Raw genomic sequence first — 24,572 nt, 5'->3', positions numbered from 1 at the left:
TGTTAAAGATAGAGACAACTCCTCCTTTGGCAAGTTTATTTTTACATTTATTTAAACAAACTGAGGTTTCTCTTTCGGCAGGGCAAACCTATGCTGGTTGGAATACAGTGCACTTTATCTCTCCAGCCTTACAGTCACATAGTTTAGATTTTTTATTTACGTTGCGAGTCTTTTTATTTTTCGGGATCCTGCTTTTAGCATGTTTAGAATGCAATAGAGTACAGAAGAGTTGAAATTTGTATTCTGGCTCATTGCAGCAAGTTAGTCTACTAGTCTTATGATAGTTTGTATCTGCAGTGAGTTCTCATTTGGTTAGAAACAAAAGTAAATGTTAAACTGATGTATGCATACAAATCTATTAAAACGACAAACTGACAAAAAAATCAAAGAAATTAAACAGATTCCACTCTTGCAAGTAAGCAGTCACGACTGGCAGTTTTATGACATTTTTTACAATAGATATTTTTAAAAGTGAAACATCTACTCCTTTCAATATTCATCTGATCACAGCTGAGTACAGCAGAAGATTCATATGAAACTGATCAATCCATCTTTCCTGGTTAGTCGGATTTCACTTTTCTTTTGAAACACATTCGAAAGCATGACCATGCTAACCCGGCAAAAAATAACAAAATAAGTAGCACTATAGTGAGTAAGAATAAAACTACATCCACAGAGTGGTAGGAGTACCAGGGCAGTCTGTAGGACTCTGTTCTCAGGTGAGCTGCACCTTTGTGTCTCATGACGAACTCTATCCAGAAGAGGGCGGTATCCAGCGGCTTCATTGGTGTGTCTCTGTGCAGCCTGGACAGTCTCTGCATGTTCATCCTGTATGAGGGCTCATTCAGGACTTCCTCTATGGCTCGCTGAAATGTTTGCCGATCCAGTTCGGAAACGTCCATAACCTTTGCGACACCCTTTACCTTCATTCTGTTGAGGTTGTCGGCTTGATCGAACACAATGGGAATTCCTACAATTGGAACTCCATGATAAATCGCCTCATATATTCCATTTGTTCCTCCATGACTTATAAAAAGTTTCATCTTGGGATGTCCTAAAAGATCGTTCTGTGGCATCCAGTCGACTATTAAAGTGTTGCTTCCCAGACTGGCTGGTCTGTCACCTTTATATCTCCAGATGACTTTCTGAGGCAATTTGGCAAAAGCTGCAGCGATCTCATCAGCTAGGTCACGAGGAAGCTCTGCAATCAAAGTCCCCAGAGACATGATGATGACTCCATGCTCTCCAGAACTCTGCACAAACTCCTCCAGGCGTTGTGGAAGAGGTTTTGCAGGTTTGCACTGGAACCCTCCCATATAGATAACATTAGGCATGGTGGGACGAGGAAACTCAAACACAAAGTCCACTCTCATGAGCCAAAGGTCTGCGGCTTGAAACAGAGAGAAGTAGTCTGCTGAACCAAAGAAGCGACTGGACATCGCAGAATAGTGTGGGCCAGATATCTGCTTGTACAGGTGCATCCTCGTGATGTAAAAGACCATGTTTGTGACCCTGTCAAAGAAAGTCATCTGATCCGTCAATTCTGAAGGTGAAAGTGGGACATAGGAAAGCGGAGAAGGTGCAATAGCAAAATGGGCTTCGCCATGAGCAGTCCATCTAGCATTAAACACTAATGGCAATCCAAGATAGTGAGCCAGCATCACCCCTCCTCCGTTGGCAGGGTCTGTCAAAACCATATCATACTTAGCGTCTTCAAGGGACTTGATTAACTCTTTATTTTCAAGTATGTGCGTAACCACTTCGCAGACTTTCTTGTGCAGTTCAAAGAACTTGTCTTTCAACTCCAACTGTAAAGCAAAATGGGCCCAAGCAGACCCCTTGCTTCGTTTGATTCGAATAACTTCAGAGACAAAGAGACGGTAAAAATTCTCATCTCCACCACCAGCAAGGTTCACTGTGATACTGTTGTAATGCGGAGACGTTTCACTGATGTACCAGCTGTCTACAGCCCGAATCACAGTCACAGCGTGTCCTCTTGAATGCAGCTCCTCAACAAGTACCCTCATGTTCACCCAGTGGCTGCCATCGTGTGGAAATACCAGAACTTTACCACTGTGGGCAGATGAAATAATGACAGCCAAAAGAGAGAGGAACGGAGCCAGTGGCGAAAACATTTTCAAATCTTTTCAAACGGTGGAGTCTGAAAAACAAGTAGAAAAGAAAAGCTGTTACTCAAGTATTCAAGGAAACGTGCACAGATGTGGATGATATACCAGGATGCCAGAAAACAGAGAGCTACAGTGATGGTCTTTTCTCTCTGTCTGTGTGAAAAAAAAATCCCTCTGACTGCCTCACGTGGACGTAACACATGGAGCCTCTTTCAGGAAATAATCAGAGTGCTGTTCAGTGCCAAGAGCTCTGCAGCCACTCTGTGTTGAGGCCCATTTCCCCCCCGAGCAGAAGTGTTTATACAACCATGACTGCGTTTATTCTCAATAAAAGACATTTCCATCGGGAAAAAAAAAACAATCCCTGTGCAACAAATCCCATGCACCTATTTTCCTATTGATCAAATGTGTAATCCTCCCACAATAGACTTGATTCAATAAAATCTCCATTCCACTTGGTAGCATTACAGCTGGCAAAAGCTAGAAACAAATGCTCCCCTTTCAGTACTCAGCAGCTGCTTACAACTCTCTCGACAAAGATCATTTCTCATAAACCGAAAACAAAATCTTTAAATGTGAAAGCTTACAGTGAAAATCTTCCAGGCACTCATGTCAAAGAAACTCTCCCTCCAGATGGTTAAGACCCAAACAAAAAGAGACGAGTGAAGAGTTAAAGTCACACCAGACAGACTGTAAAATGTTTCCTGGTTTCTGTCGTCCCACCCTCAAGACTGTTGCAAGAGATTATCTCTTCCTGGGCAACATTAGTCCTGATAGCGCAGTGACGGAGAGCTGCAGAGTTTTTTAACAGGAAATAGCAGCTGTATAGAACGGTCTACTTGTTGTTGTTTACGTCTCACAAAGTCACTTCACCATATCCTGTGGACAAACATGTTTCTGCAAGACTCATGTCCCCTATAGAGCATTGGATATTACATTTGCACTACATCCAGTACTAACTTGGATGGTGCATAAACTGATATTTAACACCGAAAACACATTCGCTATGAAAAAATAAGTGTGACTTTTTTTTTTCGTGAAAAAAATTCATACCAATATCTCACTAAACACCCAGTGTGACTTAAATATCCTGTATGCTCAGCCATGATTCTGAAAGAGGAACACATTTCATAGTTGTACAACATTTCCTGACCACATAATCCTCAAATGTGCAGCTCTGACTTGAAAAATTATAGTCTATCTGTCAAAAGCTTTGAAACAGGCCTACAATATTTACTTACAGTGGTTTTGCTTTATATGACACAAATCTATAAATAGCAAACTTACGGTAAAACCTTTCTTGGCTTTGCTTAACTTCTGCTTTGAGGCCGGACGGTGCACGGATGAATTCAAACCAGCAGGCCTGACGACAACACTTCCTCTTTTGCCTCACCAACGTATTTACAATAAACGTGTCTCTTTGAGGGAAAAGTCCAGTCAATTCAGTGCAATAAGGCGAAACTCAAAGTAATCTAAAGAAAACGTGTTTCTTTACCAGCAGCACGCTGACATCGGACATTTTAATAGAATCAGAGTAATCTACATTAACATTAACAAGCTGTGTGACTCATAGAAATGAATATAACTCACAGCTGAAACTTCAGTCTACACTTAAAAAAACATTGACATACGGGCAAGAATAAGAATAAAAGGCAGGCACTGATAAAGTGTAATCCTGGTGCCTGCAGAGAGCTGTGCTTACACTTGAAGACTTGAAGACTCCACCTCTTGTAAACAGATGTATTGTTCTCAAATGAGTCATGTAAAGGGAAGTCAAACATGCACCGATGAAAAACAGGTATTATATACTCTTACTAAGGCACTGTGAGGCGGCTGCTGTGAGTGACATGTGCTCTCAATGAATGCCCTGTTTGTACATAAACAGTTCAGACGTACAGTAAGGTTCTTTACAGCTCACCTCTGCCAGTATTATCAAAATGTGTCCTTTGCCAATGTTGAAAATGTAAAGTACAAATCACCAAACTGCACAAACAGAGGCTGTGACTCAGGAGCGCGTTCAATAACGGATTTTTCTCTTGCACAACACAAAGCAGAAACACCTGAAGGTGACAGCATTTACCTCCTTCAGGACACCAACATTAGTTGTGTCCAAAAGAAAGATGCACCACCTGGTGGATGGAGGCTAAAACACAGACAAACATAAACACATATACAGTATAGTATATACAGTATGCTGTATATCGGCCTATAAACGTATATACACATTATAACTGAAAATGGCTCCTGACAGACAGAATACAAATGAAGTGATGAACAAAGCTTTTCAAATCTTTCTTAATACATTTTGCTACACCTAGTAAGGATAAAGTTGATAACTTACTAGTTTGAAACCCCATCTGTTGTCTTTACTCCCATGAGCCTCTGCTTTCTCATAATACCACCAGTAATAAGAAGCACTCCTGCCATTGCCCTTGAACAGCGGTGGAACACAGCACATAAATATTCCCGCTGGGACAATATAACTCGATTTACATTGATTTCAAGTATTTTTTATTTGGACAGTTTTGGTCAAAGCATCCATTTAGTTCAAGTACTTTACTGAAATACATCATCAAAAGAATTATAAAAATATACAGCAAAATGCCATTGCATAGTAAGAAATTGTCAAAATTCTGCATAAATGGACAGTTAAGACAGAAGCTGATCATTCTCAAGATTATTAAAATTCATATTCATATTGATCGTGGATTTTTATACATATAATGTAAAAATTGTATATCCCTTGAATGATTAGTCACGTTTGGCTTTACGTTTACACATTGTAGCGTACAAACACCTGATCAAGAGGAAAATGGTATAAAGCACGAGCAGCACAGCTCCAGCCAGGAACAGAACTACATCCACAGAGTGGTAGGAGTACCAGGGCAGGCTGTAGGACGCCGGTCTCAGGTGAGCTGCACCTTTGTGTCTTATGACGAACTCTATCCAGAAGAGGGCGGTATCCAGCGGCTTCATTGGTGTGTCTCTGTGCAGCCTGGACAGTCTCTGCATGTTCATCCTGTATGAGGGCTCATTCAGGACTTCCTGTATGGCCTTCAGGAAGTTGTCGTCTTTGTCCACTGTAGTGATGGATAGAATCTTTGCTCCTCCTCTCTCTTTCAGACGCAGCAGGTTGTCGTATTGGTCAAAAAACAAGGGCAGACCCACTATTGGGACTCCGTGATAAAGAGCTTCTTGAACGCCGTTTGTTCCTCCATGAGCCACAAACAGTTTTATCTTTGGATGTCCTAAAAGATCATTCTGTGGCATCCAGTCGACTAGTAAAGTGTTGTTGCCCAGAGCCGCTGGTCTGTCACCTTTATGCCTCCAGATGACTTTCTGAGGTAATTTAGCAAAAGCTGCAGCCATCTCATTTGTCATGTCAGCAGGAAGTTCACTCACAAAAGTCCCCATGGACATGAGGATGACTCCATGCTCTCCAGAACTCTGCACAAACTCCTCCAGGTGTTCAGGTAAAGGTCTGGCAGGTTTACACTGGAACCCTCCCATGTACACAGCATTAGGCATGGTGGGACGAGGGAACTCAAACACAAAGTCCACTCTCATGAGCCAAATATCTGCTTCGAGCATTAACTGGTTATAGTCAATACCAGGCCCAAGGTATTTGTCAGATATTTTCTGGTATACTTGCTTAGCTACCATGTAATTTTGCGTTTGGCTTACAGTATACAATAACACATTTTTAACTCTCTGGAAAAAGGACATCTTATCAGTGTTGCCAGATCCTGTTATAGGAATATATGAAATGGGTGAAGGAGCAATAGCGAGATGAGCCTCTACAGCAAGTAGCCAGCGGACATTATAGACCAAAGGAAGATTCAAATATTTGGCCAAAATGACTCCGCCACCCCAGCAGGGGTCGGTGAGCACCAGGTCGAACTTGCTGTCATTCAATTTTCTCATCAAGCCTTGGTCGTCTAGCATCGCTGTCACAAAGTCACCCACGGTTTCATGAGCCTCGACAAATGTGCCGAACATTCCTACAGTCATTTGGAGAAAACTCATCAAGGGAAGAGCACCCCTTTCAAATTTAATGGACTCACTGATAAGTTCTGTAATGAACCTCTGATCTAAGCTCCTCTCCACTTGAATGGTATAGGCATCGTAATATGAGGCCTCTTCCTTGATGTACCAGCTTTTGCTGGAACGCACAATAGTTATATGGTGCCCTCTCGCGTGCAAAGCTTGAAGTAGGATATCCATGTTTATCCAGTGACTGCCTTCAGTAGGGAACACCAAGATGTTGCCAGCTTGACAGGCTCTGGGGATGAGGACGAGCAGCAGCAAAGCACTGCAGCAGTAGATCAGCCTCATCTGAAATGAAACGATTTATAATCCATTGAGCAATTGAAAAAATTGGAGGAATTATGAGCGATTTGGCGCCCCCCACAGTTTTTGACTGCAACACCACTGTCGTAAATACAAATCCCAGGTCTGTTACAATTTGTCGGAAGCAATGTAGGTGCTAACTACAAACAAAACTCATAACGTCATAACAATGTTATGTGTTGAAATGAACAGCTATGTAACGCTCTGATGTTACCCTCTCAGTGAAGTGACAAGTGACAGAGACACCATTCACCCGATTACAAGACACTGTGCCATCAAAATGATTTTGAAGCTGTTATTTTAATCCTTAAAAAAACGTCACGGAATGTTTCTTTAAATTAGCTCAAGGTTTAAAATCTGTTTTTCTTAATTTGTTGCTGTTTCAGTAGAAGTCACTTTTTTTTAAGGCTGCACAATCAGGCAAAATATTTAAAAAATCACAACATGGCCAGGTGCAATATCCTAATCCAAGAAGCTGCAGTGTTTTTTTAAAGCACCCATCAAGCCTCAGTAGGTTTGAATAATAATAATAATAATAATAATTAAATATATATATATATGTGTGTGTATATACACACACACACACACACACAATAACGTCATCGTGATTGTTGTCATCATTCATTCATTCATTCATTCATGTATAGCCTACATATATACACACATATACACATATATGTATACATATATATATATTTCATATATGTTTACATATATATAATTCATATATGTATATTTATATATAAAATACTGAACATGAAATGCAAAAATGATCAGTCCCAGAAATAGTCGCATTAGTATTCGTACATTTCTCAGGACATCGTGCAGCCCTGCACTACTTCTTGTTAACTGAAAGTTAAAGTGCACCTTTAAGACGTTTTGGTGCCGGTCACAGCGGGTGTGACTGTCTCTGTACCCGCCCTGTCCTTTGTCCTCTGGACCGACATCTAAAGCTACTTTTGTCGGTATAGTGCAGCGACATTTAGCGCCGTTCTTTACTTTCCTGAGAGAAAATCCGCTACTTCCATGTTCAGTCCAACAGTGTTAACACGGAGCGTCCCTACTTACTGTTGCTGTCTGTCTGTCTGTCTGTCTGTTGACACTCAGCCGTACAGCAACAGAGCTGACGAGTCCGGACTGTAGTCCTGGAGGGAGCTGGAGCAGTGTGGGTCAGGATCATTAATGGTGGAGCTCTGTGTGATGACAGTCAACACCAGGACTGTGATGTAGGTGGACACAGCAGCGATAAGGAAGTGAATGATTGACAGGATCAGTAGCCTACAGGAAGTGTGCTGAATATAACCTATATTCAGCACTTGATGGCTTGATGAGTGCTTTAAAAATGTCTTTCTGGCTATAGTGTTTTTATCATTCATTCATTCATTCATTCATTCATTCATTCATTATCATCCATGTGTCTGTTTAATAAAAACACACTCACCTCATTAGACCAGCCAAACACAAGTGACAGATCTTGTCTGCCTGTTGTAATTGTGTTATTTGGCATGAATAAAGAGATTACATAACAGGCTACATATGAAATGGACTCTAAATTGTGCTAATATTAGTCAGCGCTGGCTTTGTTCCAGTGCCGGTCTTTGTACTGACGGCTATAATTTGGAGAGCACATCCCAAATTGTCAGTAACTCAAGAGTTGGCAGCATTAGAGCATTTGCATGACAATTCCTCTCGCCTTCAGTCACTCCTGCAGCCTGCTGTGTGTAGGCTGAGTGTTCATTGAGTGATTACAATGAAATGTAACAGCCATTACTGACAAATGCATCTTGTTATTGCCTTTGCTGTAGAATTGTGTCAGAGGGTGTTACAGGACTAGCTGCAGGCGACATAATGCTTTATGCAGAAGGCGTCATTATATTTACGTGATCCCGACATCTTATATTGTCATTTTATTTTTAAACTTTTTCTCTATTGTACTCCATAATGTGAAATAGATGTGACAAGGTATTTCTGTGTTAGAGCGTTTAGCTTGTGTCAAACCATTTTGACGTTGATAAAATATTCTAAAATTGTATTGTTATTGTTATTATTGTTGTTGTTGTTGTTATTGGTTCTGTTATGTGTTGAGTTTGCATGGTGACCGGTTCAAGGTGCACCGGGCCTCTTGTCTATTTTCCGCTGGGTTCCACTCAAGCCCCCCCCTCCAGCAACTCTCAAAGAATAAGTGGCTCTAGCTAATGGATGGACGCGTAGACTAGTAGACAGGACCTTGGTTTAAGTGTAGTATTGTATTGTAAATGTATTTAATACAGAATTCATAAAGAAAGCCTTATTTCAAGATGATGGCACTAGCATTTGCTTGAATCTTTTCTGTGTATCCAGACGAGTACTTTTTTTTTTTTTTTTAAGTCTGGCTAAGATATTTCTGGTTTCTTTGACACTAGTTATATTTGCTTGTTGAAAAAAAAAAACCCTTGCAAGTGAAATTCTTTTCTTGTTATGCTGGCAGATGATTTATCTTATTTGAAGTAATATTTCCCTCATTTTATTTCTGTTTTTTTCTTGTTTTTGAGACCAAGGACAGGATAAGAGGAGATACAGAGAGAGAGACTGAGAGAGGAGATGACACGCTAACCCAGGTGAGCAGAAGTTTTTTTAAAAGCTATATTCTTAACATTGACATGTCATTGTATATCATATGTTTTAATGGTATTGATGTTGTCTTCAGTAAGTATTTATTTTTCTCAATATTGCAGGTTTGATGGTGAATATTTGTAGTTTGGTTTAGCTTTATAATAGAATCTTTTCTTATTTTTTTTACTATGTATTCCCTCAAAACAATTTTCCCATTTTATAAAACATACAGTAGGTAAAATTGGACATTGTTTCATGAATGCAGTATTGAAAAGGGAGCGTGTCATGTCAATGCAACAAGATTCATTTTGAAAGGGTCTTTCAGGAATAAATTGTCAGGGAACGATCTTTCATGTCTTACTGGCAGTATTCTGAAGAATCCTTCAAGGTTTTTTCATTCACTTTCAGTGCTGCTGGTCATTCTTAGCCTTTAGTTAAATACAGAGCTCCCTCACATCACATCAGTGATTTAAAAATGTCTGTATAAGATCATCTCAACAAAATATTCATTGGTGACTGTGCAAATTGATTTCTCTACACAGTGGATAATGATCCCCCCCCCCCCCCCGCCAACATTTCCGGTCCCACAATTAGCTGTTACCATGGAGGCACAAACACTCACATGTACAGACAGATTGAGAGGAGCTAGAGGTACAAAATGTTGCATCACATGTGGCTGTGGACGCCAGATAACCTGGTAACCGTTATTTGAATATGAAGCAGAATCTCAGTGGCAGAGATGCTCATGCCATTCCCTGATGCTGCTGCTGCGGAGAGGCATGGAGGGGGCGACTATCCCTGTCTATGATTAGTGACCATGGAAATGCTATTGAGGAAGGAGAGGAGGAGGGGGTGTGTGTGTGGGGGGGGGGTTGGTGTTGGGGGAAACGGGGCGGGCTCTGAAGGAAGAGGAGGAGGAGGAGGAGATGAGGATGCGTTGCCTGTGCACAATTGGAGGCAGCAGAGAGGGAAGCGGCATCTGTATGAGGCGAGAGAAGGAACCTGCATGGAATGGAGGAGCGTTAGAGCAGCTCTGTCGCTGTCGTCAAGACTCCCACCGCCTCCACCACCACCACCACCGCCGGCGCACTGGACTGTGTGTTTATGGAAGAGACTCAGAGGAGCAGGTATGTATACATCATTTGCATGCTTGCTGTGTGAAATGTAATCATTGCCTTGAAGGGGGTCAGGTTAGCAAGGTGAGGTGAGGGTGCATTCTCGGATTCTTGGCTCGTGAAGGATGCAGTTTATTGAAGGCGTGTGACTAATGCAGTTTATTTAGTATGAACGACATCAGGATGTTTTCTTAGCTGTACACAGCCTACACACTGAAATCCATTACTGTGTAGCCTAAGGGGAGCAGGCTACCTTGGGAATTTAACCCTTAACCCAAGGCGTAATAAAGCCAGTTAGCTCAGCTGTTTGTTGTATGTACACAAAAGCCTCTGATTTCAACAACCACTGACCTTGGTGTTTATTTTCCCAGCTCTGATGCCAGAGGGACCAGCTGTGCGGATCCAGTGCCACCTCTGATATGATGCTGAGAGCAGGAGGGGCAGCCACCTCTCTCGCACTGCTGCTGCTGCTGCCGCTGCTGTGCTGCTGCCACCTGTGCCACTCACTGCGTAAGTTTCCCAAGGACCGGGATTGCCTCATTAAATTATCACGGTGGAACGTAAAAGCCTCAGTATGACAGATGGCATAGTCGGAGATAAGCTGGACTCTAGCGGGTATGAAGAGACAGAGAAAGGAGTAAAACTTGGCAGATGTTCAGTGAAGATTGAGGGATGCTTGCCAAGGTAGAGTCAAACAAAAAGTGTCAGTGTGACCACTTACCTTTTCATATCAAATTTCACAGTTTCATGTCTTTTTTTTTGGCAGTTAAGGATTTTAGCTGCATGGTAAACCTGATTACTGAGCTCAGTGTTGTACAAAGTAAGAAAATGCACAGCTATTTTACAAGCAGCACACTTCTAACAGCTAATAAGTTAATTACCACCTCAAATTTTCATTAAACCTCCACAGTTCTCCTAAAAGCTAGAAACTTGGTAACAAAAACTTCATAAGAAGAGAGAAGTTGCTGCAATTCCTCTGATTTTGTGTGGGTTTACTTTTGGGGTTTCCTTGTGACATAATGCAAAATCAATAATGCAGAAAACCAGGAAAATGTGCTGCACAGTTCAGGTCATGTCAGATAGATAGGAAAAGTTCAAGGTTCATTTATTTAACATTTTACAACACCAGGGTTGCAAAACGAAACTAAGTATATAACAAACTATTTTATAGAGTACAGGGTGGAAGATGAATAAAGGAGTCTTAGCCTGAGGAATGAAGCTGCTCCGTAGTCTGGTGTTACAGCCGCGGATACTTGTGTATCTTTTGTCAGAGTTGTGTGTGTGACAGTTAAAACTACGAGTGCTTTAACAACATAACACCATATCCACTACATTTGGAATTCATTTCAATGAACGAGGCGCTTCCAACTTGGGATGTTGACACGAACGCTACATCCACCTCAGTCCCAGCCTTTTCAATCTGCTCCAGTTTGACAAGTGATACAGAAGTATCCGCCACTGCGCCACCTCAATTCATCCTCAGCTATTCACTCTGCCATGATAATGGTTGTCTTCCTGTGTGTGTGTGTTGTGTATAAACCTTGAACCTTGACAGTCGTAATTACTCCGATATGACACGAATGCAGCATGAGGCATACGGGGTTGTCATCACAAGGCAGACAAAAGGTTGCCAGAGCAGGGACGGCAATTGGCAGGAGCAACAGAATACAATCTGTACAGCTAAAGTAATGAGGCAACTGATTGTTGTCCTTGGGTGAACTTAAGTGTGGCTGGATTCATTGATGACTGGGTCAGGTGATGAACTCTGTCGTGACAGCCTGTGGGCAGGTGAGGGAACGATAGGAGAGGTCGGTACAGTATTTATTAGATGTATACTGTCGAGGAGCGAAGAGCAGAACCACTGTTGCCATGACAGTGTGTATATATTTGTGTGCATTTATATCTAATGAACAATATACTTGGATGCATGTGTACAGCATATCCTTTAGAGTATATTTCTACATACAGTATGTTTGTATAGGTATCAACGCCTTTTTGGAGTTTCTTTCTGTCATTGATATTTTGCACATTTGGCTGGCTGTAGCAACACGTCATCGTAGTTTGATCTCACTGTAATCCTCGTCATCTGTACGGCAGCACACCATACATGCATAATATATCCCATGATTCATTTATATTGATTTGCTTTCCGTCATGCTCCCCACTGCAGATTGCAACAAGCATTGACTCCGGCCTCATCGAAAATGCAGGAATGAGTGAACATTAAATATTGATTTTAGTATCAGGTGCAAATGAGCATCTCCTTTTACTGTATAGCACATATATTATTTTTTCATATCAGTATATTCTTGACTCCACACATTACATTCATCATTAATGAAAACAGATCAATGATGAAACCAGCAGACCCTGCAGCCGGCTTTACAGGCGAGCAAGATGCTGGCGATAGTCGGGGGAGAGGCTGAAGAGATGATGAATTTGCTTATCACCCAGTCATTGACTGGGGGTGTTGCAGCCTCGTCTTTATTGATCCGCACACGCCGAGAGGGTGACACTACACATTTGCGGTCAGTCCTGGGTTGATTTCCAGCCACATTCTCCGTCCATAAATTTAGTTTATAACCGTGTTGGTGAATGACTCGAAGGGCAGGATGAAAGAAAGTGCGTGTAATTCAAAATGTAATCGATATTTTCTACACTCGAGATGAGCTCTGGTTCAGCATAACAATGCACTTTTATATTTATTATATTATATGCTTGTATGGATAGAAAAAAATACGAAGACTACAGAAGACAAAAAAGGAAGATGAAACTGGATAAGAAGGAAATATAAGTAGATTTCTGTCTTGTTTCAGCAATTTAAGTATATTTGAACTGAATAATTTTTGGAAAGGTCAGCGTTCTATGAAAATCGGCACATTGTAACACGTCAGTCCGAGACATTCTGCATTTGCACACATTTGACGTGTTGCTCTTCACCTTTGTGAAATAAAAAAAGCACTTTTCCATATTCACAGTATCCTATATTTACCTATTGTTACATTTACACCTATTCTCGAAAGATCCATTAAGTGATTTCATAACGGTGCCCCTTGAATTGAGAGTGCCTGTATTATTTTCATTCACCGACGCACATGACTCACAGTGCAAAACAAGTAAATGGGCAGTTGTTGGTTTTTTTCAAGGACAATGTGGTAAATAGGAAGTGGGCCAGATATCATCACTGCTTTCTCCAATCATATTTAAAATTATTTAAGTGATAAAACCGCACACAATTCATTGTTTCTGAAGTCCCTTTTTTCATGGAGTAACTGCTTTGACAACATAAGTACGTGGCTGAAAATCCTTACCTTACCATTTTGTTAGCTGGACAGAGTAAGAGAAAACAGAATGGCTGTAGTTAACTGACAATACCAACATACCAACCTAACACTGGACGCACTGTTTTGTCTGTATAGCAGACAGGTGCCATCTGTTTTTAAGGATTACAAACATGCTTGATATTCAGAGAGCATTTGGGTCAAAGCTTTGTTTTTTCTGTCTCTTGAAACCAAAGCTTCACCACAGAGGTCAGATCCAGAAACTCTCGACATCAACACTATAGTAAGGTCAGAGAGGTGAATACAGGGAATAACGCTAATAGCAGAGATTTTAACAAGCAATTTACAAGTAAGTATAAACATTAAAGGGGCGCTATGTAGTTCTCTAGACAAAGTTTAAACTCAGATATAAGGTCCCCATAACCTTTGAAGCTACAAAGGTGGCAGGGTCTGCCAAATATAAGTAAAACAGTATGAAATTGTGGCCTTAAAGAGACAGGAGCTATTTAAACAGAGCAGTTTAGACAGAGGGGGAATACAGTGCAGCAGCACTGGACAGTATGAGAAAGCTGATTTGTTTTTTGAGCACTAAAGCATGAAACCTATTCTTTTAGTAACCCAAAATAAATTACGAACAGGAAAATGAGCATAATATGTCTCCTTTAAATTATTCTATTTAACCTTCTTGTCTTTTCACACCTTCCTTAGGGGTTCCCAAACTCTCCTCCTATGCAAAAGCAGAGGACAAGCTGTTCAAATACCTCTTTGGAAACTACCAGAAATGGGTTCGACCCGTGGAATTCCTGAACCAGACGATCCGTGTGAAGTTTGGACTGGCCATCTCCCAGCTAGTTGATGTGGTGAGAACAGACAAGCGCTGAAGTTATTGATATTGTTGTATGAACGTGTGTCACTGAAGTGTTGACTACAGTGCTTTGAAAAACAAAGACAGAATGATATTTAAAGTGTTACTCTAAAGAAAAAGCTACTTTTCAAATTGAAATTTATACTTTGATTGTTGTTTGAACGTTCTAGGATGAGAAAAATCAGCGGATGACAACTAATGTGTGGATGAAACAGGTTAGTAGAGCTATCCAACAAGACCACTGTTGCAGCATTACATATTGTTTTGCCTCAGGGTAAGGCTGATAGTGTTACTTTATGGCCGGGGAAATATTCTGAAATAACCTCTGGCTTACATGGCATTCAGAGACAGCCGGTCAGCCTCTCCACACCCCTTTTTAATCTGATCCAGTGACATTTCCCCGACTGTCCTTATCTTTATGAGTGCCTTCGGTCCTGTGCCCACGCACTTTTCTCCACAAGGCCTCCTCATTCTCCTGTCAGCCTTATTCATGGTCTTAGGAGTCCTGTCTGTCATGCATCTTATGAATTATCCCCATAGACCAGGCTTTGCCATTCAGGTCAGTTACCCCCTTTCATATTGATGGATTGCATCATGCAGGAAAAGAGCAGGAAGGGCAGTGGCCCTAGCAGTGATGCCCATCTATCAAAGGTGTAATTTGCAAAGTGGGAAAGAATGTCAGATTTTCTAATTGTATTTTATCTCTCTCATTTGGAGGTCACCTTACTGCTGAACTCCCGCTTGTATCACACACTAGTTTACCCTTCAGATTATTCTATTGCAAAATACTTTGCCAAGTCAAATAGTACCTGCCAAATCAAACAGATCTGCTAGGAACAGTCATATTGTGCTGTATTTGCTTGAATACGTGCCCTCCTCTGGATCTGGGAGCAACATTGCATACTAAATATGAAAGCATGAACACTGAATACCAATTTAAAGGAAATGTTTGACATTTTTAAAAGTTTGCTTATTTGCTTTATTGTGTGTTACTAGAGATTGCTGCCACTTTCATGTCTGTGCAGAATATATGAGGCTATCGCCAGCGCTAGTTAGCTTAGTACAAAGACATGACGAAATGGGGAAACAGTCAGCTCTGGTCAAAGGTAACGAAATCTACCTATCAGCACCTGTAAAAGTTACTAATTAACCCATTAAATCTTGTTGACACTGATACCCCTCCATCAAACTGTGATTTGCTATTTTTGTACTTTGTATTTTTATATTTGGTTATACAACATGTTAATTGGTTTGTTTAGAATTGCTGGTCGGCAGATTTTGTTACCAAAAAGCAAAGCTAGCGGTTGCTATAGTTTCTACCTGTCCTTGTGCTAAGCTAAGTTAGCTGGCTCGCTGCAGCTTCTTAGCATACAGACATGAGTGATATAAGTATTCCCTAAATGTTAAGCCTTTTCCTTGAAAGCCCCAACTATTTGTTTGTTTGTTTGTTTGTTTTTATGAGTTTTTACAATTTTTCGAATATTTCTTTTATTTAGGAGTGGGTTGACATGAAACTCAGATGGAACCCTGACGACTATCTGGGCATCACGGTCATCCGAGTCCCTTCTGACAGGATCTGGCTCCCTGATGTTGTACTGTATGATAAGTATGTGTCATTATATGGGAGGAAACGACGAGGATGGTGTGCATTTTAGATTTTCCCAAATTTTAAGAATTGTCATGACCATAGTGACATGCTGATATATGTTGCATAATAAAAAGTCTTAGAAGAATGAGTAATCATAAAAAGTATAACTCAATAAATGTAACCATTGTACCTTTAGAAGAATCATGCAGCTCTGCATGAAACTAGCCATTAGGTGAACTTTTACATGAAAAGTGTTTTCTTTCAACAGTTCAGATGGCCGTTTTGAGGGTACTGTCACCAAGGCAGTTGTTAAGTATGATGGAACCATATCATGGACACCACCAGCCAATTACAAGTCAGCCTGCACCATTGACGTCACCTTCTTCCCCTTTGACCTCCAGAACTGCTCGATGAAGTTTGGCTCCTGGACATATGATGGCTCCCAGGTGAGCGCCTGCTTCATAGTTCGTGCACAATGCATTGTCTAAGTCATGAGCACTAATCAACATGAGAATTCCCTCTGTATTCGACAGGTGGACATAACTCTGGAGGAGTTCCACGTGGACAAGCGGGATTATTTTGACAACGGTGAATGGGAGATAGTGAAGGCCACAGGCAGCCGTGGTTTGAGGACCGACGGCAGCGCCTCCTATCCCACCATCACCTACTTTTTCATCATCCGCAGGCTGCCTCTTTTCTACACCCTCTTCCTCATCATCCCCTGCATCGGCCTGTCCTTCCTCACTATCCTTGTCTTCTATCTGCCCTCCAACGGCGGCGAGAAGATCTCTCTCTGCACGTCAGTCCTGGTGTCGCTTACGGTTTTCCTCCTGGTCATCGAGGAGATTATCCCCTCCTCCTCGAAGGCTATCCCTCTCATCGGGGAGTATCTGGTCTTCACCATGATCTTCGTCACACTCTCCATCATCATCACCGTCTTTGCCATCAACATCCACCACCGCTCCTCTTCTACACATCACGGCATGGCGCCCTGGGTGAGGAGGATTTTTCTGCATCGGCTGCCTAAGCTGCTGTGCATGCGTAGCCATGTGGACCGTTACGCCACAACTGGAGCTGCCAGAGCGGGAGGAGTGGGTATGATGAAGGACTCAGCACCTGAACTGAAACCTCTCCTGTACACCAGACATAACCTACAAGCAGCTTTGGATTCTATTCGCTACATAACCATGCATGTGGTTAAAGAAAATGAGGTCAGGGAGGTGAGTATGTTTGATATTGTGGATTTTTTAACTTCCATGGGTAATCATAAAATGGTTGAGAACATTTTGTCCCACCAACAAATAGCAGCAAAGGCTGTGACAAACCTCGGTGTAATACTTTATGTTACTCACTCACCACAAAGATGATCAAAATCTGGCTCAGGCATGTCTCTGCACATAGCTGTTGAGTATATGTCTAGACATGTCTGACTCGTGCGTCTCTTTTTCCTTCAGGTGGTACAAGACTGGAAGTTTGTAGCCCAGGTCCTGGATCGAATGTTTCTTTGGGCCTTCCTCCTGGTGTCCATCCTGGGCTCTGCTCTCCTCTTCATCCCAGTTATTTACAAATGGGCCAACATCATCGTCCCTAACCACGCTGGAAGTACCCTCTAAGAACCGCAGTTCATCCAACCGCAAATGGAGGCAAAGCACATTAACAGCTCGTTATGGGTCCTATTTGAGATTCGACAGACTAGAGATATTGAGATTATCACTCAGATATAGATCCGCTCTGCTTCTCCACAGTCACTCTGTAAGTCGCAGCTGTGCCAGAGATCAAGATTCGGGACTTTATTTGCTGAGTATACCTCACAGAGACATGTTTTTTCTTTTGTTTGTTTGTTTTAAAAAGATTGTATTTTTGAGTTTAAAGATAAATGAAAATGTAGTTGATGTACTACATATGATAAGAGAAGAAAACTAATTTTTGCCCACATCTCACACATCAATAAATTTCAATATGTTCATTTCACGTACAAGCTGGCATTACAGTGAGATTTATCACTGGTTCTGGTAAAAATTCATAGATCCTCACAGGATCATTTACTGTTGGTTAAAGGACTCACTAACTAGTCATGTACAAATGAATGGTCCATAATATCTCACAGCAGCACGGGGGCACAGTAGTTAGCACTGTTGCTCACAGCAAGAAGGTCCTGGGTTCGAGACCCGGCTGGGGCAAAACATCCAAGTGAGGTTAATTGACAGTTAATAGTTCACTCTAAATTGCCCATATGAATGTAAGTTTGAATGTTGTTGGTCTCTATATGTCAGCCCTGTGATGAACTGGCGACTTGTCCAGTGTGTACCCTGCTGCTCGCCCGATGTCAGCTGGGATCGGCTCCAGCCCCCGTGACCCCGTAAAGGATAATGAATAAATATATGGCATCTCGCCACCCAGATCAACAGATCCACACATGGGTAAGAGAAGACCTTCACTCTGTTTTCACATGCTACTCTCTCTCTGTCTGCCTATCTGCCATCTGTAGCGTTTGGAAAGATAACCACGTTATCTGTGGGGCATAATTCAAATGAAAGTGATGGTTCATCTTTGCTTATCTGTAATTCTAGTGTCACAAATCAACCTTACAGATCATCAGAATGAGTCAGTTCTTAAAGCTTCTGGAGAACATTCTCATAGGTAAACATCTGAAACATGAAAAAGAGCCAGAGGAAATAATAAAGGGCATGTCTCCTGTGTACATTCAGAAGACCGCAGTAACATGAACTCAATCAATAGATCGTTATCACAGTGCAAACAGGTCAGACACTCCTCTTTGGGGACACACACGGTTTAATAGTTCCTCTCTTCATTCTGCTTAACAACATGTGGGCGGGAGAGGGGGGATTTTCTTGCCAGGACTTGATTTTCGAAGGCAGCACTTTGTATTAAGCCTGAGAACAAATCCACACATTCTTTATGAGGCCTGTCAGATGATCCTTGGCAACAGATAGATACAGTCTTACAGCGTCAGCCTCTCCTAGCTTGGATTGAACAAAGAACAAGCTCCATCCAAAGTGAAAAACAGGTCCAGCTCTTAATCTGTCTTGTTATTTAATTGATGTTGATACCTCAGATGATGTCATTTAGACCAGTGGGACAAAGGGCCAATGGTGTAACACACCCCTTATGCACATCTCTAAGAAGCAGGAAGCCTGCAGGATTACCGTGCTCCAGCAGCAGCAGAGCAGCACAGTCTCAGTTGAGCCTGCAGTGCCCTCAAATGGCCATGTCTTCATATGACAGTTGTAACTTTAAATAATGTAAAGAGAGACTGTAAATAAAATGTGAAACAAACAAGCACAGGTAAAGAAAGTAAGGCTTTTTTTAATCCTTTAATATGAACCAAACAAATATGGATAATAACAAAAAAAGGAGCAGAGAGCAGCAGTAAGTGAAGGTTTATGTTGTCTTGGCTCGGCAGGTGTCCTCATAGCATCCCTCTTCATTTTTCCCATCTTGTCTTCATCTCCTCTTTTCCTTGTCTTCATCTTTTTTGTCTCATCAATTTTTATTTAACAGAAACAGGTTTTTGCATTGAAAACCTTTAATGCAAATCTGATGAGCCATCGAATCTGAGGCAAAAAAAAAATAGAGTTGCACCTTATAGCACCGTAAGTGGACTGATTGGCTTATTTCTTGCCAATAACAAGTAAATCTACCCACAACCTTTATTTGTCTTAAAAAGCGTATGGGCACATTTATCAGTATATATAAATATTTAAATAGAAGGACAGTCCTGACAGTTGTTATTAGATAATACTTTTGGTTCGTCAGTAACATTGGCTACTAATTTTGATGTGAGGCTCTCAATGTTATTTGTTATATTACTATATATTATTTATATAAACCACCTTGACTCTTTCAAAGAGCACAAAGGATAAAGGCTTTTAAATCGTAATGGGGATTTTGTATGAGCATACAAACCTTTACATTCACCATCTACACAAGGAGGTATTAATAAGCAGCTGTAACACATTTTTCAACAAAGAGGCAGCATTGTTGTCCATTCCAGAAGAAAAAAAGGCTCAAAAGCAGCTTATCTGTAATCCACTTGTGTAATCTTTCCTGGAATTTGGGGTTATGTATTCAGACGATGCAGTGAATGACCAAACTTGGGTCATTCACTGCATCGTCTCAGCACATACATGCTCGGAGCTACTTCATGTGAAACAGGTATGTTATACAGCTCAAGCTTGCCTTTGATTTAAAGTCACTTAATTTTATCTGATGGCATTTATAGATTGTTTATATCCCCAGAGTGATTAATAAAGATGTTTAATTTATTTATTTTCTCCTTTCAGGTTAAAGATGCCTCCACATGGAAATGTATCTTTTCTTCTCTTATTTTCTGTCGTGTTCTTGTCATGGAGAATTTGTCATGCAGGGAAGATTTTGATCGTTCCTTTAGAAGGAAGCCACTGGGTGAACATGGACTTCTTGATCAAAGCCCTCCACTCTCGAGGACACTCTGTTGATGTGGTACGAACCAATCAAAGCTGGTACATCAAGGACGATTCCCCACACTACAAGACTATCACAATTCCTGTCACTGAAGCCTTTAATCCTGACTTCATTAACCCGATCCTGGAAAGGATCATTGACACAGAAAGGGGAGGGAGCTCACTTTTGAGCTTTGCCAGTTTGCAGGTTGAGATGTTTACTGCAATGTTTAACATTCATGGAATAATGTGCAAAATGGCTACCAACATGTTTGAAGATAAAGACTTAATGAATAGTTTAAAGGAGAGAGAGTATGATGTGGTCCTTACTGACCCAGCATGGGGAGCAGGAATAATGTTGGCTCACGCTCTTAAACTACCTCTGGTCTATAATGTGCGGTGGATAACTAGTGGAGAGGGGCATTTGGCCATTGCACCGTCTCCTTTATCTTATATCCCAATCACTGGCTCCGGACTGTCAGACAAAATGACTTTCATGCAGAGAGTCAAAAATGTATTGTTCTATGTCATTTGGCAAGCACAGGATGTATTTTTAATCGACCCTCAGTATCAAGCTGTTTGTGACAAGTTCTTCGGCCCAGAAGTCAGATATAGTGACTTACTGAAGGGAGCAGATCTGTGGCTCATGAGAGTGGACTTTGTGTTTGAGTTCCCTCGTCCCACCATGCCTAATGCTGTGTACATGGGAGGGTTCCAGTGCAAACCTGCTGAACCTTTACCTGAACACCTGGAGGAGTTTGTGCAGAGTTCTGGAGAACATGGAGTCATCCTCATGTCTCTGGGGACTTTTGTGAGTGAACTTCCTGCTGACATGACAAATGAGATCGCTGCAGCTTTTGCCAAATTGCCTCAGAAAGTCATCTGGAGGCATAAAGGTGACAGACCAGCCAGTCTGGGCAACAACACTTTAATAGTCGACTGGATGCCACAGAATGATCTTTTAGGACATCCCAAGATAAAACTGTTTGTGGCTCATGGAGGAACAAATGGACTTCAAGAAGCTATTTATCACGGAGTCCCAGTTGTGGGTCTGCCTGTGTTTTTCGACCAATACGACAACCTGCTGCGTCTGAAAGAGAGAGGAGGTGCTAAGATTGTCACCCTTAATGCAGTGGACAAAGACGACAACTTCCTGAAGGCCATACATGAAGTCCTGAATGAGCCCTCATACAGGATGAACATGCAGAGACTGTCCAGGCTGCACAGAGACACACCAATGAAGCCGCTGGATACCGCCCTCTTCTGGATAGAGTTCGTCATGAGACACAAAGGTGCAGCTCACCTGAGAACAGAGTCCTACAGACTGCCCTGGTACTCCTACCACTCTGTGGATGTAGTTCTGTCTTTTTTGGCAACTGTTGCAGCCATTACTTTCCCCTCTCTTTTGTTTTTCAGATGTGTATGTCTTGAAAAATGTTTGAAAAGAAAAATTAATAAAAAATGACAAGACTCTTAACACTATCCTGTTCTTTCTACAAAAGTATATAAACAAATAAACGGGCATATTGGTGTCCCACTGTGGACAATGAAAGAAGTACATGCAGTTAATACGAAGTAGGACAAACCTCTCCAATGCATTCATATTTAGGATTATTTAGTTAATCCTGAAAATTTCTATTAGATACTGCTTTTGGTTTGTCAGTAACTTTGGTTACTGATTTTGATGTGATGCACATAATATTTGTTATTATGTATTATATTACTTATATCAACCATCTTGACTCTTTCACAGACTTCAAAGGACAAAGGTTTTCAATCTTGATGGGGACTTTGTATGAGCATACAAACCTTTGAAACGCCTCCTCTAAGAAGAGAACGTTATTCACTATGAACACTGAAGGGAGCATTAGTGTAAATATATTCAGAGCAGAAATCACACAAGGAGGTATAAATAAGTAGCTGTAATGTATTTTTTTCCACACAGTGGAATAACTGCTGTCCCCACCAGTAGAACAAATGCTCGAACCTCACAGCTAATCTTTAATCAACTTATGTAACTTTTCCTGGACTTTGTGCTTATTTTATTCAGCGGTACCTTTGGTGCTTAACTGCAACATCTAAGCACATGCATGCTCGGAGCTACTTCATATAAAACAGGTATTTTCTACAGCTCATCTTGCCTTTGATTTAATATCACTGAATTTCCCTTTATATTTAAAATGACTTTAGTTAAATTTATTGCATTTATAGCTTGTTCTCTTCCTCAGAGTGATGAATAATAATGTTATTTTTTTTCTCCTATCAGGTTGAAGATGCCTCCACATGGAAATGTATCTTTTCTTCTCTTGTTTTCTGTCGTGTTTTTGTCATGGAGAATTTGTCATGGAGGGAAAATTCTGGTCGTCCCAGTTGAGGGAAGTCACTGGGTGAACATGGACATCTTGATCAAAGCCCTCCACTCTCGAGGACACTCTGTTGATGTGGTACGAGCCAATAAAAGCTGGTACATCAAGGACGATTCTCCACACTACAAGACTATCACAGTTCCCGTCACTGAAGCCTTTAATCATGACTTTGTGAACCCGATCCTGAAAAGGATGATTGATATAGAAAGGGGAGGGAGCTCACTTTTGAGCTTTGCCAGTTTGCAGGTTGAGATGTGTAGTACAATGATTAACCTAAATAGAATAATGTGCAAAATGGCTACCAACATGTTTGAAGATAAAGACTTAATGAATAGATTAAAGGAGAGAGAGTATGATCTGGTCCTTACTGACCCAGTAGGGGGGGCAGGAATAATGTTGGCTCACGCTCTTAAACTACCTCTGGTCTATAATGTGCGGTGGATAACTAGTGGAGAGGGGCATTTGGCCATCGCACCGTCTCCTTTATCTTATATCCCAATGACTGGCTCCGGACTGTCAGACAAAATGACTTTCATGCAGAGACTCAAAAATCTATTGTTCTATGTCATTTGGCAAGCTATGAATTTATTTTTAGTCGACCCTCAGTATCAAGCTGTTTGTGACAAGTTCTTCGGCCCAGAAGTCAGATATAGTGACTTACTGAAGGGAGCAGATCTGTGGCTCATGAGAGTGGACTTTGTGTTTGAGTTCCCTCGTCCCACCATGCCTAATGCTGTGTACATGGGAGGGTTCCAGTGCAAACCTGCTGAACCTTTACCTGAACACCTGGAGGAGTTTGTGCAGAGTTCTGGAGAACATGGACTCATCATCATGTCTCTGGGGACTTTTGTGAGTGAACTTCCTGCTGACATGACAAATGAGATCGCTGCAGCTTTTGCCAAATTACCTCAGAAAGTCATCTGGAGGCATAAAGGTGACAGACCAGCGGCTCTGGGCAACAACACTTTACTAGTCGACTGGATGCCACAGAATGATCTTTTAGGACATCCAAAGATAAAACTGTTTGTGGCTCATGGAGGAACAAATGGACTTCAAGAGGCTATTTATCACGGAGTCCCAGTTGTGGGTCTACCCTTGTTTTCTGACCAATACGACAACCTGCTGCGTCTGAAAGAGAGAGGAGGAGCAAACATTCTGACCCTTAATGCAGTGGACAAAGACGACAACTTCCTGAAGGCCATACAGGAAGTCCTGAATGAGCCCTCATACAGGATGAACATGCAGAGACTGTCCAGGCTGCACAGAGACACACCAATGAAGCCGCTGGATACCGCCCTCTTCTGGATAGAGTTCGTCATGAGACACAAAGGTGCCGCTCACCTGAGAACAGAGTCCTACAGACTGCCCTGGTACTCCTACCACTCTGTGGATGTAGTTCTGTCTTTTTTGGCAACTGTTGCAGCCATTACTTTCCCCTTTCTTTTGTTTTTCAGATGGGTGTGTCTTGAGAAATGTTTGAAAAGAAAAATTAATAAAAAATGATGAGAGTCTTAACACTTTCCTGTTCTTTCTACAAAAGTAAATAAACAAAGGAATGGGCATATTGGTGTCCCACTGTGGTGAATTAAGGAAGGCCATGCAGTAAATAGGAAGCAGGACACAAATCTCCAATGCTTTCTGCACTCATATTTAGGATTGTTTAGTTAATAAACCTGTGTGCAATGCATCTGTTTCTGAAGTAGCTTTTTAATGGAATAACTGCTTTTTGCAGATACACCCAGAACATTACAACATAAACATAAGACTGGAAGTTCTTTGAGACTCAATCTATGTATAAAGGTTGCTGGGCCGAGTTCAGTCTACATGGACCTACCGAATAAATC

General features: G+C 41.4%; 5 protein-coding genes across 6 annotated transcripts; 3 read left to right on the top strand and 2 right to left on the bottom strand.

The window, feature by feature from the left end:
• Nucleotides 1-21: 21 nt before the first annotated feature.
• LOC311259969 (UDP-glucuronosyltransferase 2A2-like) lies at nucleotides 22-4,856 on the bottom strand. 2 transcript variants are annotated; one of them, XM_084357419.1, is made up of 2 exons: nucleotides 4,048-4,856; nucleotides 22-2,161 (listed from the first exon to the last, which is right to left on the bottom strand). In XM_084357419.1, the coding sequence occupies exon 2, from the start codon at nucleotides 2,133-2,135 to the stop codon at nucleotides 561-563; it is 1,575 nt and encodes a 524-aa protein (XP_084213545.1). In that variant the 5' UTR covers nucleotides 2,136-2,161; nucleotides 4,048-4,856; the 3' UTR covers nucleotides 22-560. The 2 variants fall into 2 exon arrangements, with proteins under 2 accessions (XP_084213545.1, XP_084213544.1); XM_084357418.1 differs by lacking the exon at nucleotides 4,048-4,856 and adding an exon at nucleotides 2,717-3,249.
• A 23-nt stretch (nucleotides 4,857-4,879) lies between these two features.
• LOC311259944 (UDP-glucuronosyltransferase 2C1-like) lies at nucleotides 4,880-6,975 on the bottom strand. The gene has a single exon (XM_084357382.1). The coding sequence runs from the start codon at nucleotides 6,462-6,464 to the stop codon at nucleotides 4,881-4,883; it is 1,584 nt and encodes a 527-aa protein (XP_084213508.1). The 5' UTR covers nucleotides 6,465-6,975; the 3' UTR covers nucleotide 4,880.
• A 3,015-nt stretch (nucleotides 6,976-9,990) lies between these two features.
• Nucleotides 9,991-17,891, top strand: chrna5 (cholinergic receptor, nicotinic, alpha 5). Its single transcript, XM_084355073.1, has 8 exons — nucleotides 9,991-10,198; nucleotides 10,558-10,696; nucleotides 14,176-14,327; nucleotides 14,503-14,547; nucleotides 15,829-15,938; nucleotides 16,189-16,366; nucleotides 16,454-17,140; nucleotides 17,375-17,891. Exons 2-8 carry the CDS (start codon nucleotides 10,606-10,608, stop codon nucleotides 17,531-17,533), a joined length of 1,422 nt encoding a protein of 473 aa, XP_084211199.1. The 5' UTR covers nucleotides 9,991-10,198; nucleotides 10,558-10,605; the 3' UTR covers nucleotides 17,534-17,891.
• Nucleotides 17,892-19,944: 2,053 nt separating this feature from the next.
• LOC311256979 (UDP-glucuronosyltransferase 2C1-like) lies at nucleotides 19,945-21,827 on the top strand (the record flags this gene model as incomplete). The annotated part of the gene is made up of 2 exons (XM_084352399.1): nucleotides 19,945-20,096; nucleotides 20,225-21,827. Exon 2 carries the CDS (start codon nucleotides 20,232-20,234, stop codon nucleotides 21,825-21,827), a length of 1,596 nt encoding a protein of 531 aa, XP_084208525.1. The 5' UTR covers nucleotides 19,945-20,096; nucleotides 20,225-20,231.
• An 808-nt stretch (nucleotides 21,828-22,635) lies between these two features.
• Nucleotides 22,636-24,231, top strand: LOC311258814 (UDP-glucuronosyltransferase 2C1-like; the record flags this gene model as incomplete). The annotated part of the gene is made up of 1 exon (XM_084355423.1): nucleotides 22,636-24,231. The coding sequence occupies one exon, from the start codon at nucleotides 22,636-22,638 to the stop codon at nucleotides 24,229-24,231; it is 1,596 nt and encodes a 531-aa protein (XP_084211549.1).
• Nucleotides 24,232-24,572: the final 341 nt, after the last annotated feature.

Source organism: Pagrus pagrus (assembly GCF_965226575.1).
Source record: "Pagrus pagrus genome assembly, chromosome: 1".
Taxonomy (NCBI): Eukaryota; Metazoa; Chordata; class Actinopteri; order Spariformes; family Sparidae; genus Pagrus; species Pagrus pagrus.
This window is presented reverse-complemented; position numbering and strand designations above follow the sequence as displayed.

Coding starts and splice junctions, on each gene's coding strand:
- LOC311259969 (XM_084357419.1), bottom strand. CDS start 2,135: ATGTTTTCGCCACTGGCTCCGTTCCTCTCTCTTTTGGCTGTCATTATT.
- chrna5 (XM_084355073.1), top strand. CDS start 10,606: ATGATGCTGAGAGCAGGAGGGGCAGCCACCTCTCTCGCACTGCTGCTG. Junction 14,548..15,828: donor CTAATGTGTGGATGAAACAG/GTTAGTAGAGCT, acceptor TCTTTTATTTAG/GAGTGGGTTGACATGAAACT. Junction 17,141..17,374: donor AAGAAAATGAGGTCAGGGAG/GTGAGTATGTTT, acceptor TTTTTCCTTCAG/GTGGTACAAGACTGGAAGTT.
- LOC311259944 (XM_084357382.1), bottom strand. CDS start 6,464: ATGAGGCTGATCTACTGCTGCAGTGCTTTGCTGCTGCTCGTCCTCATC.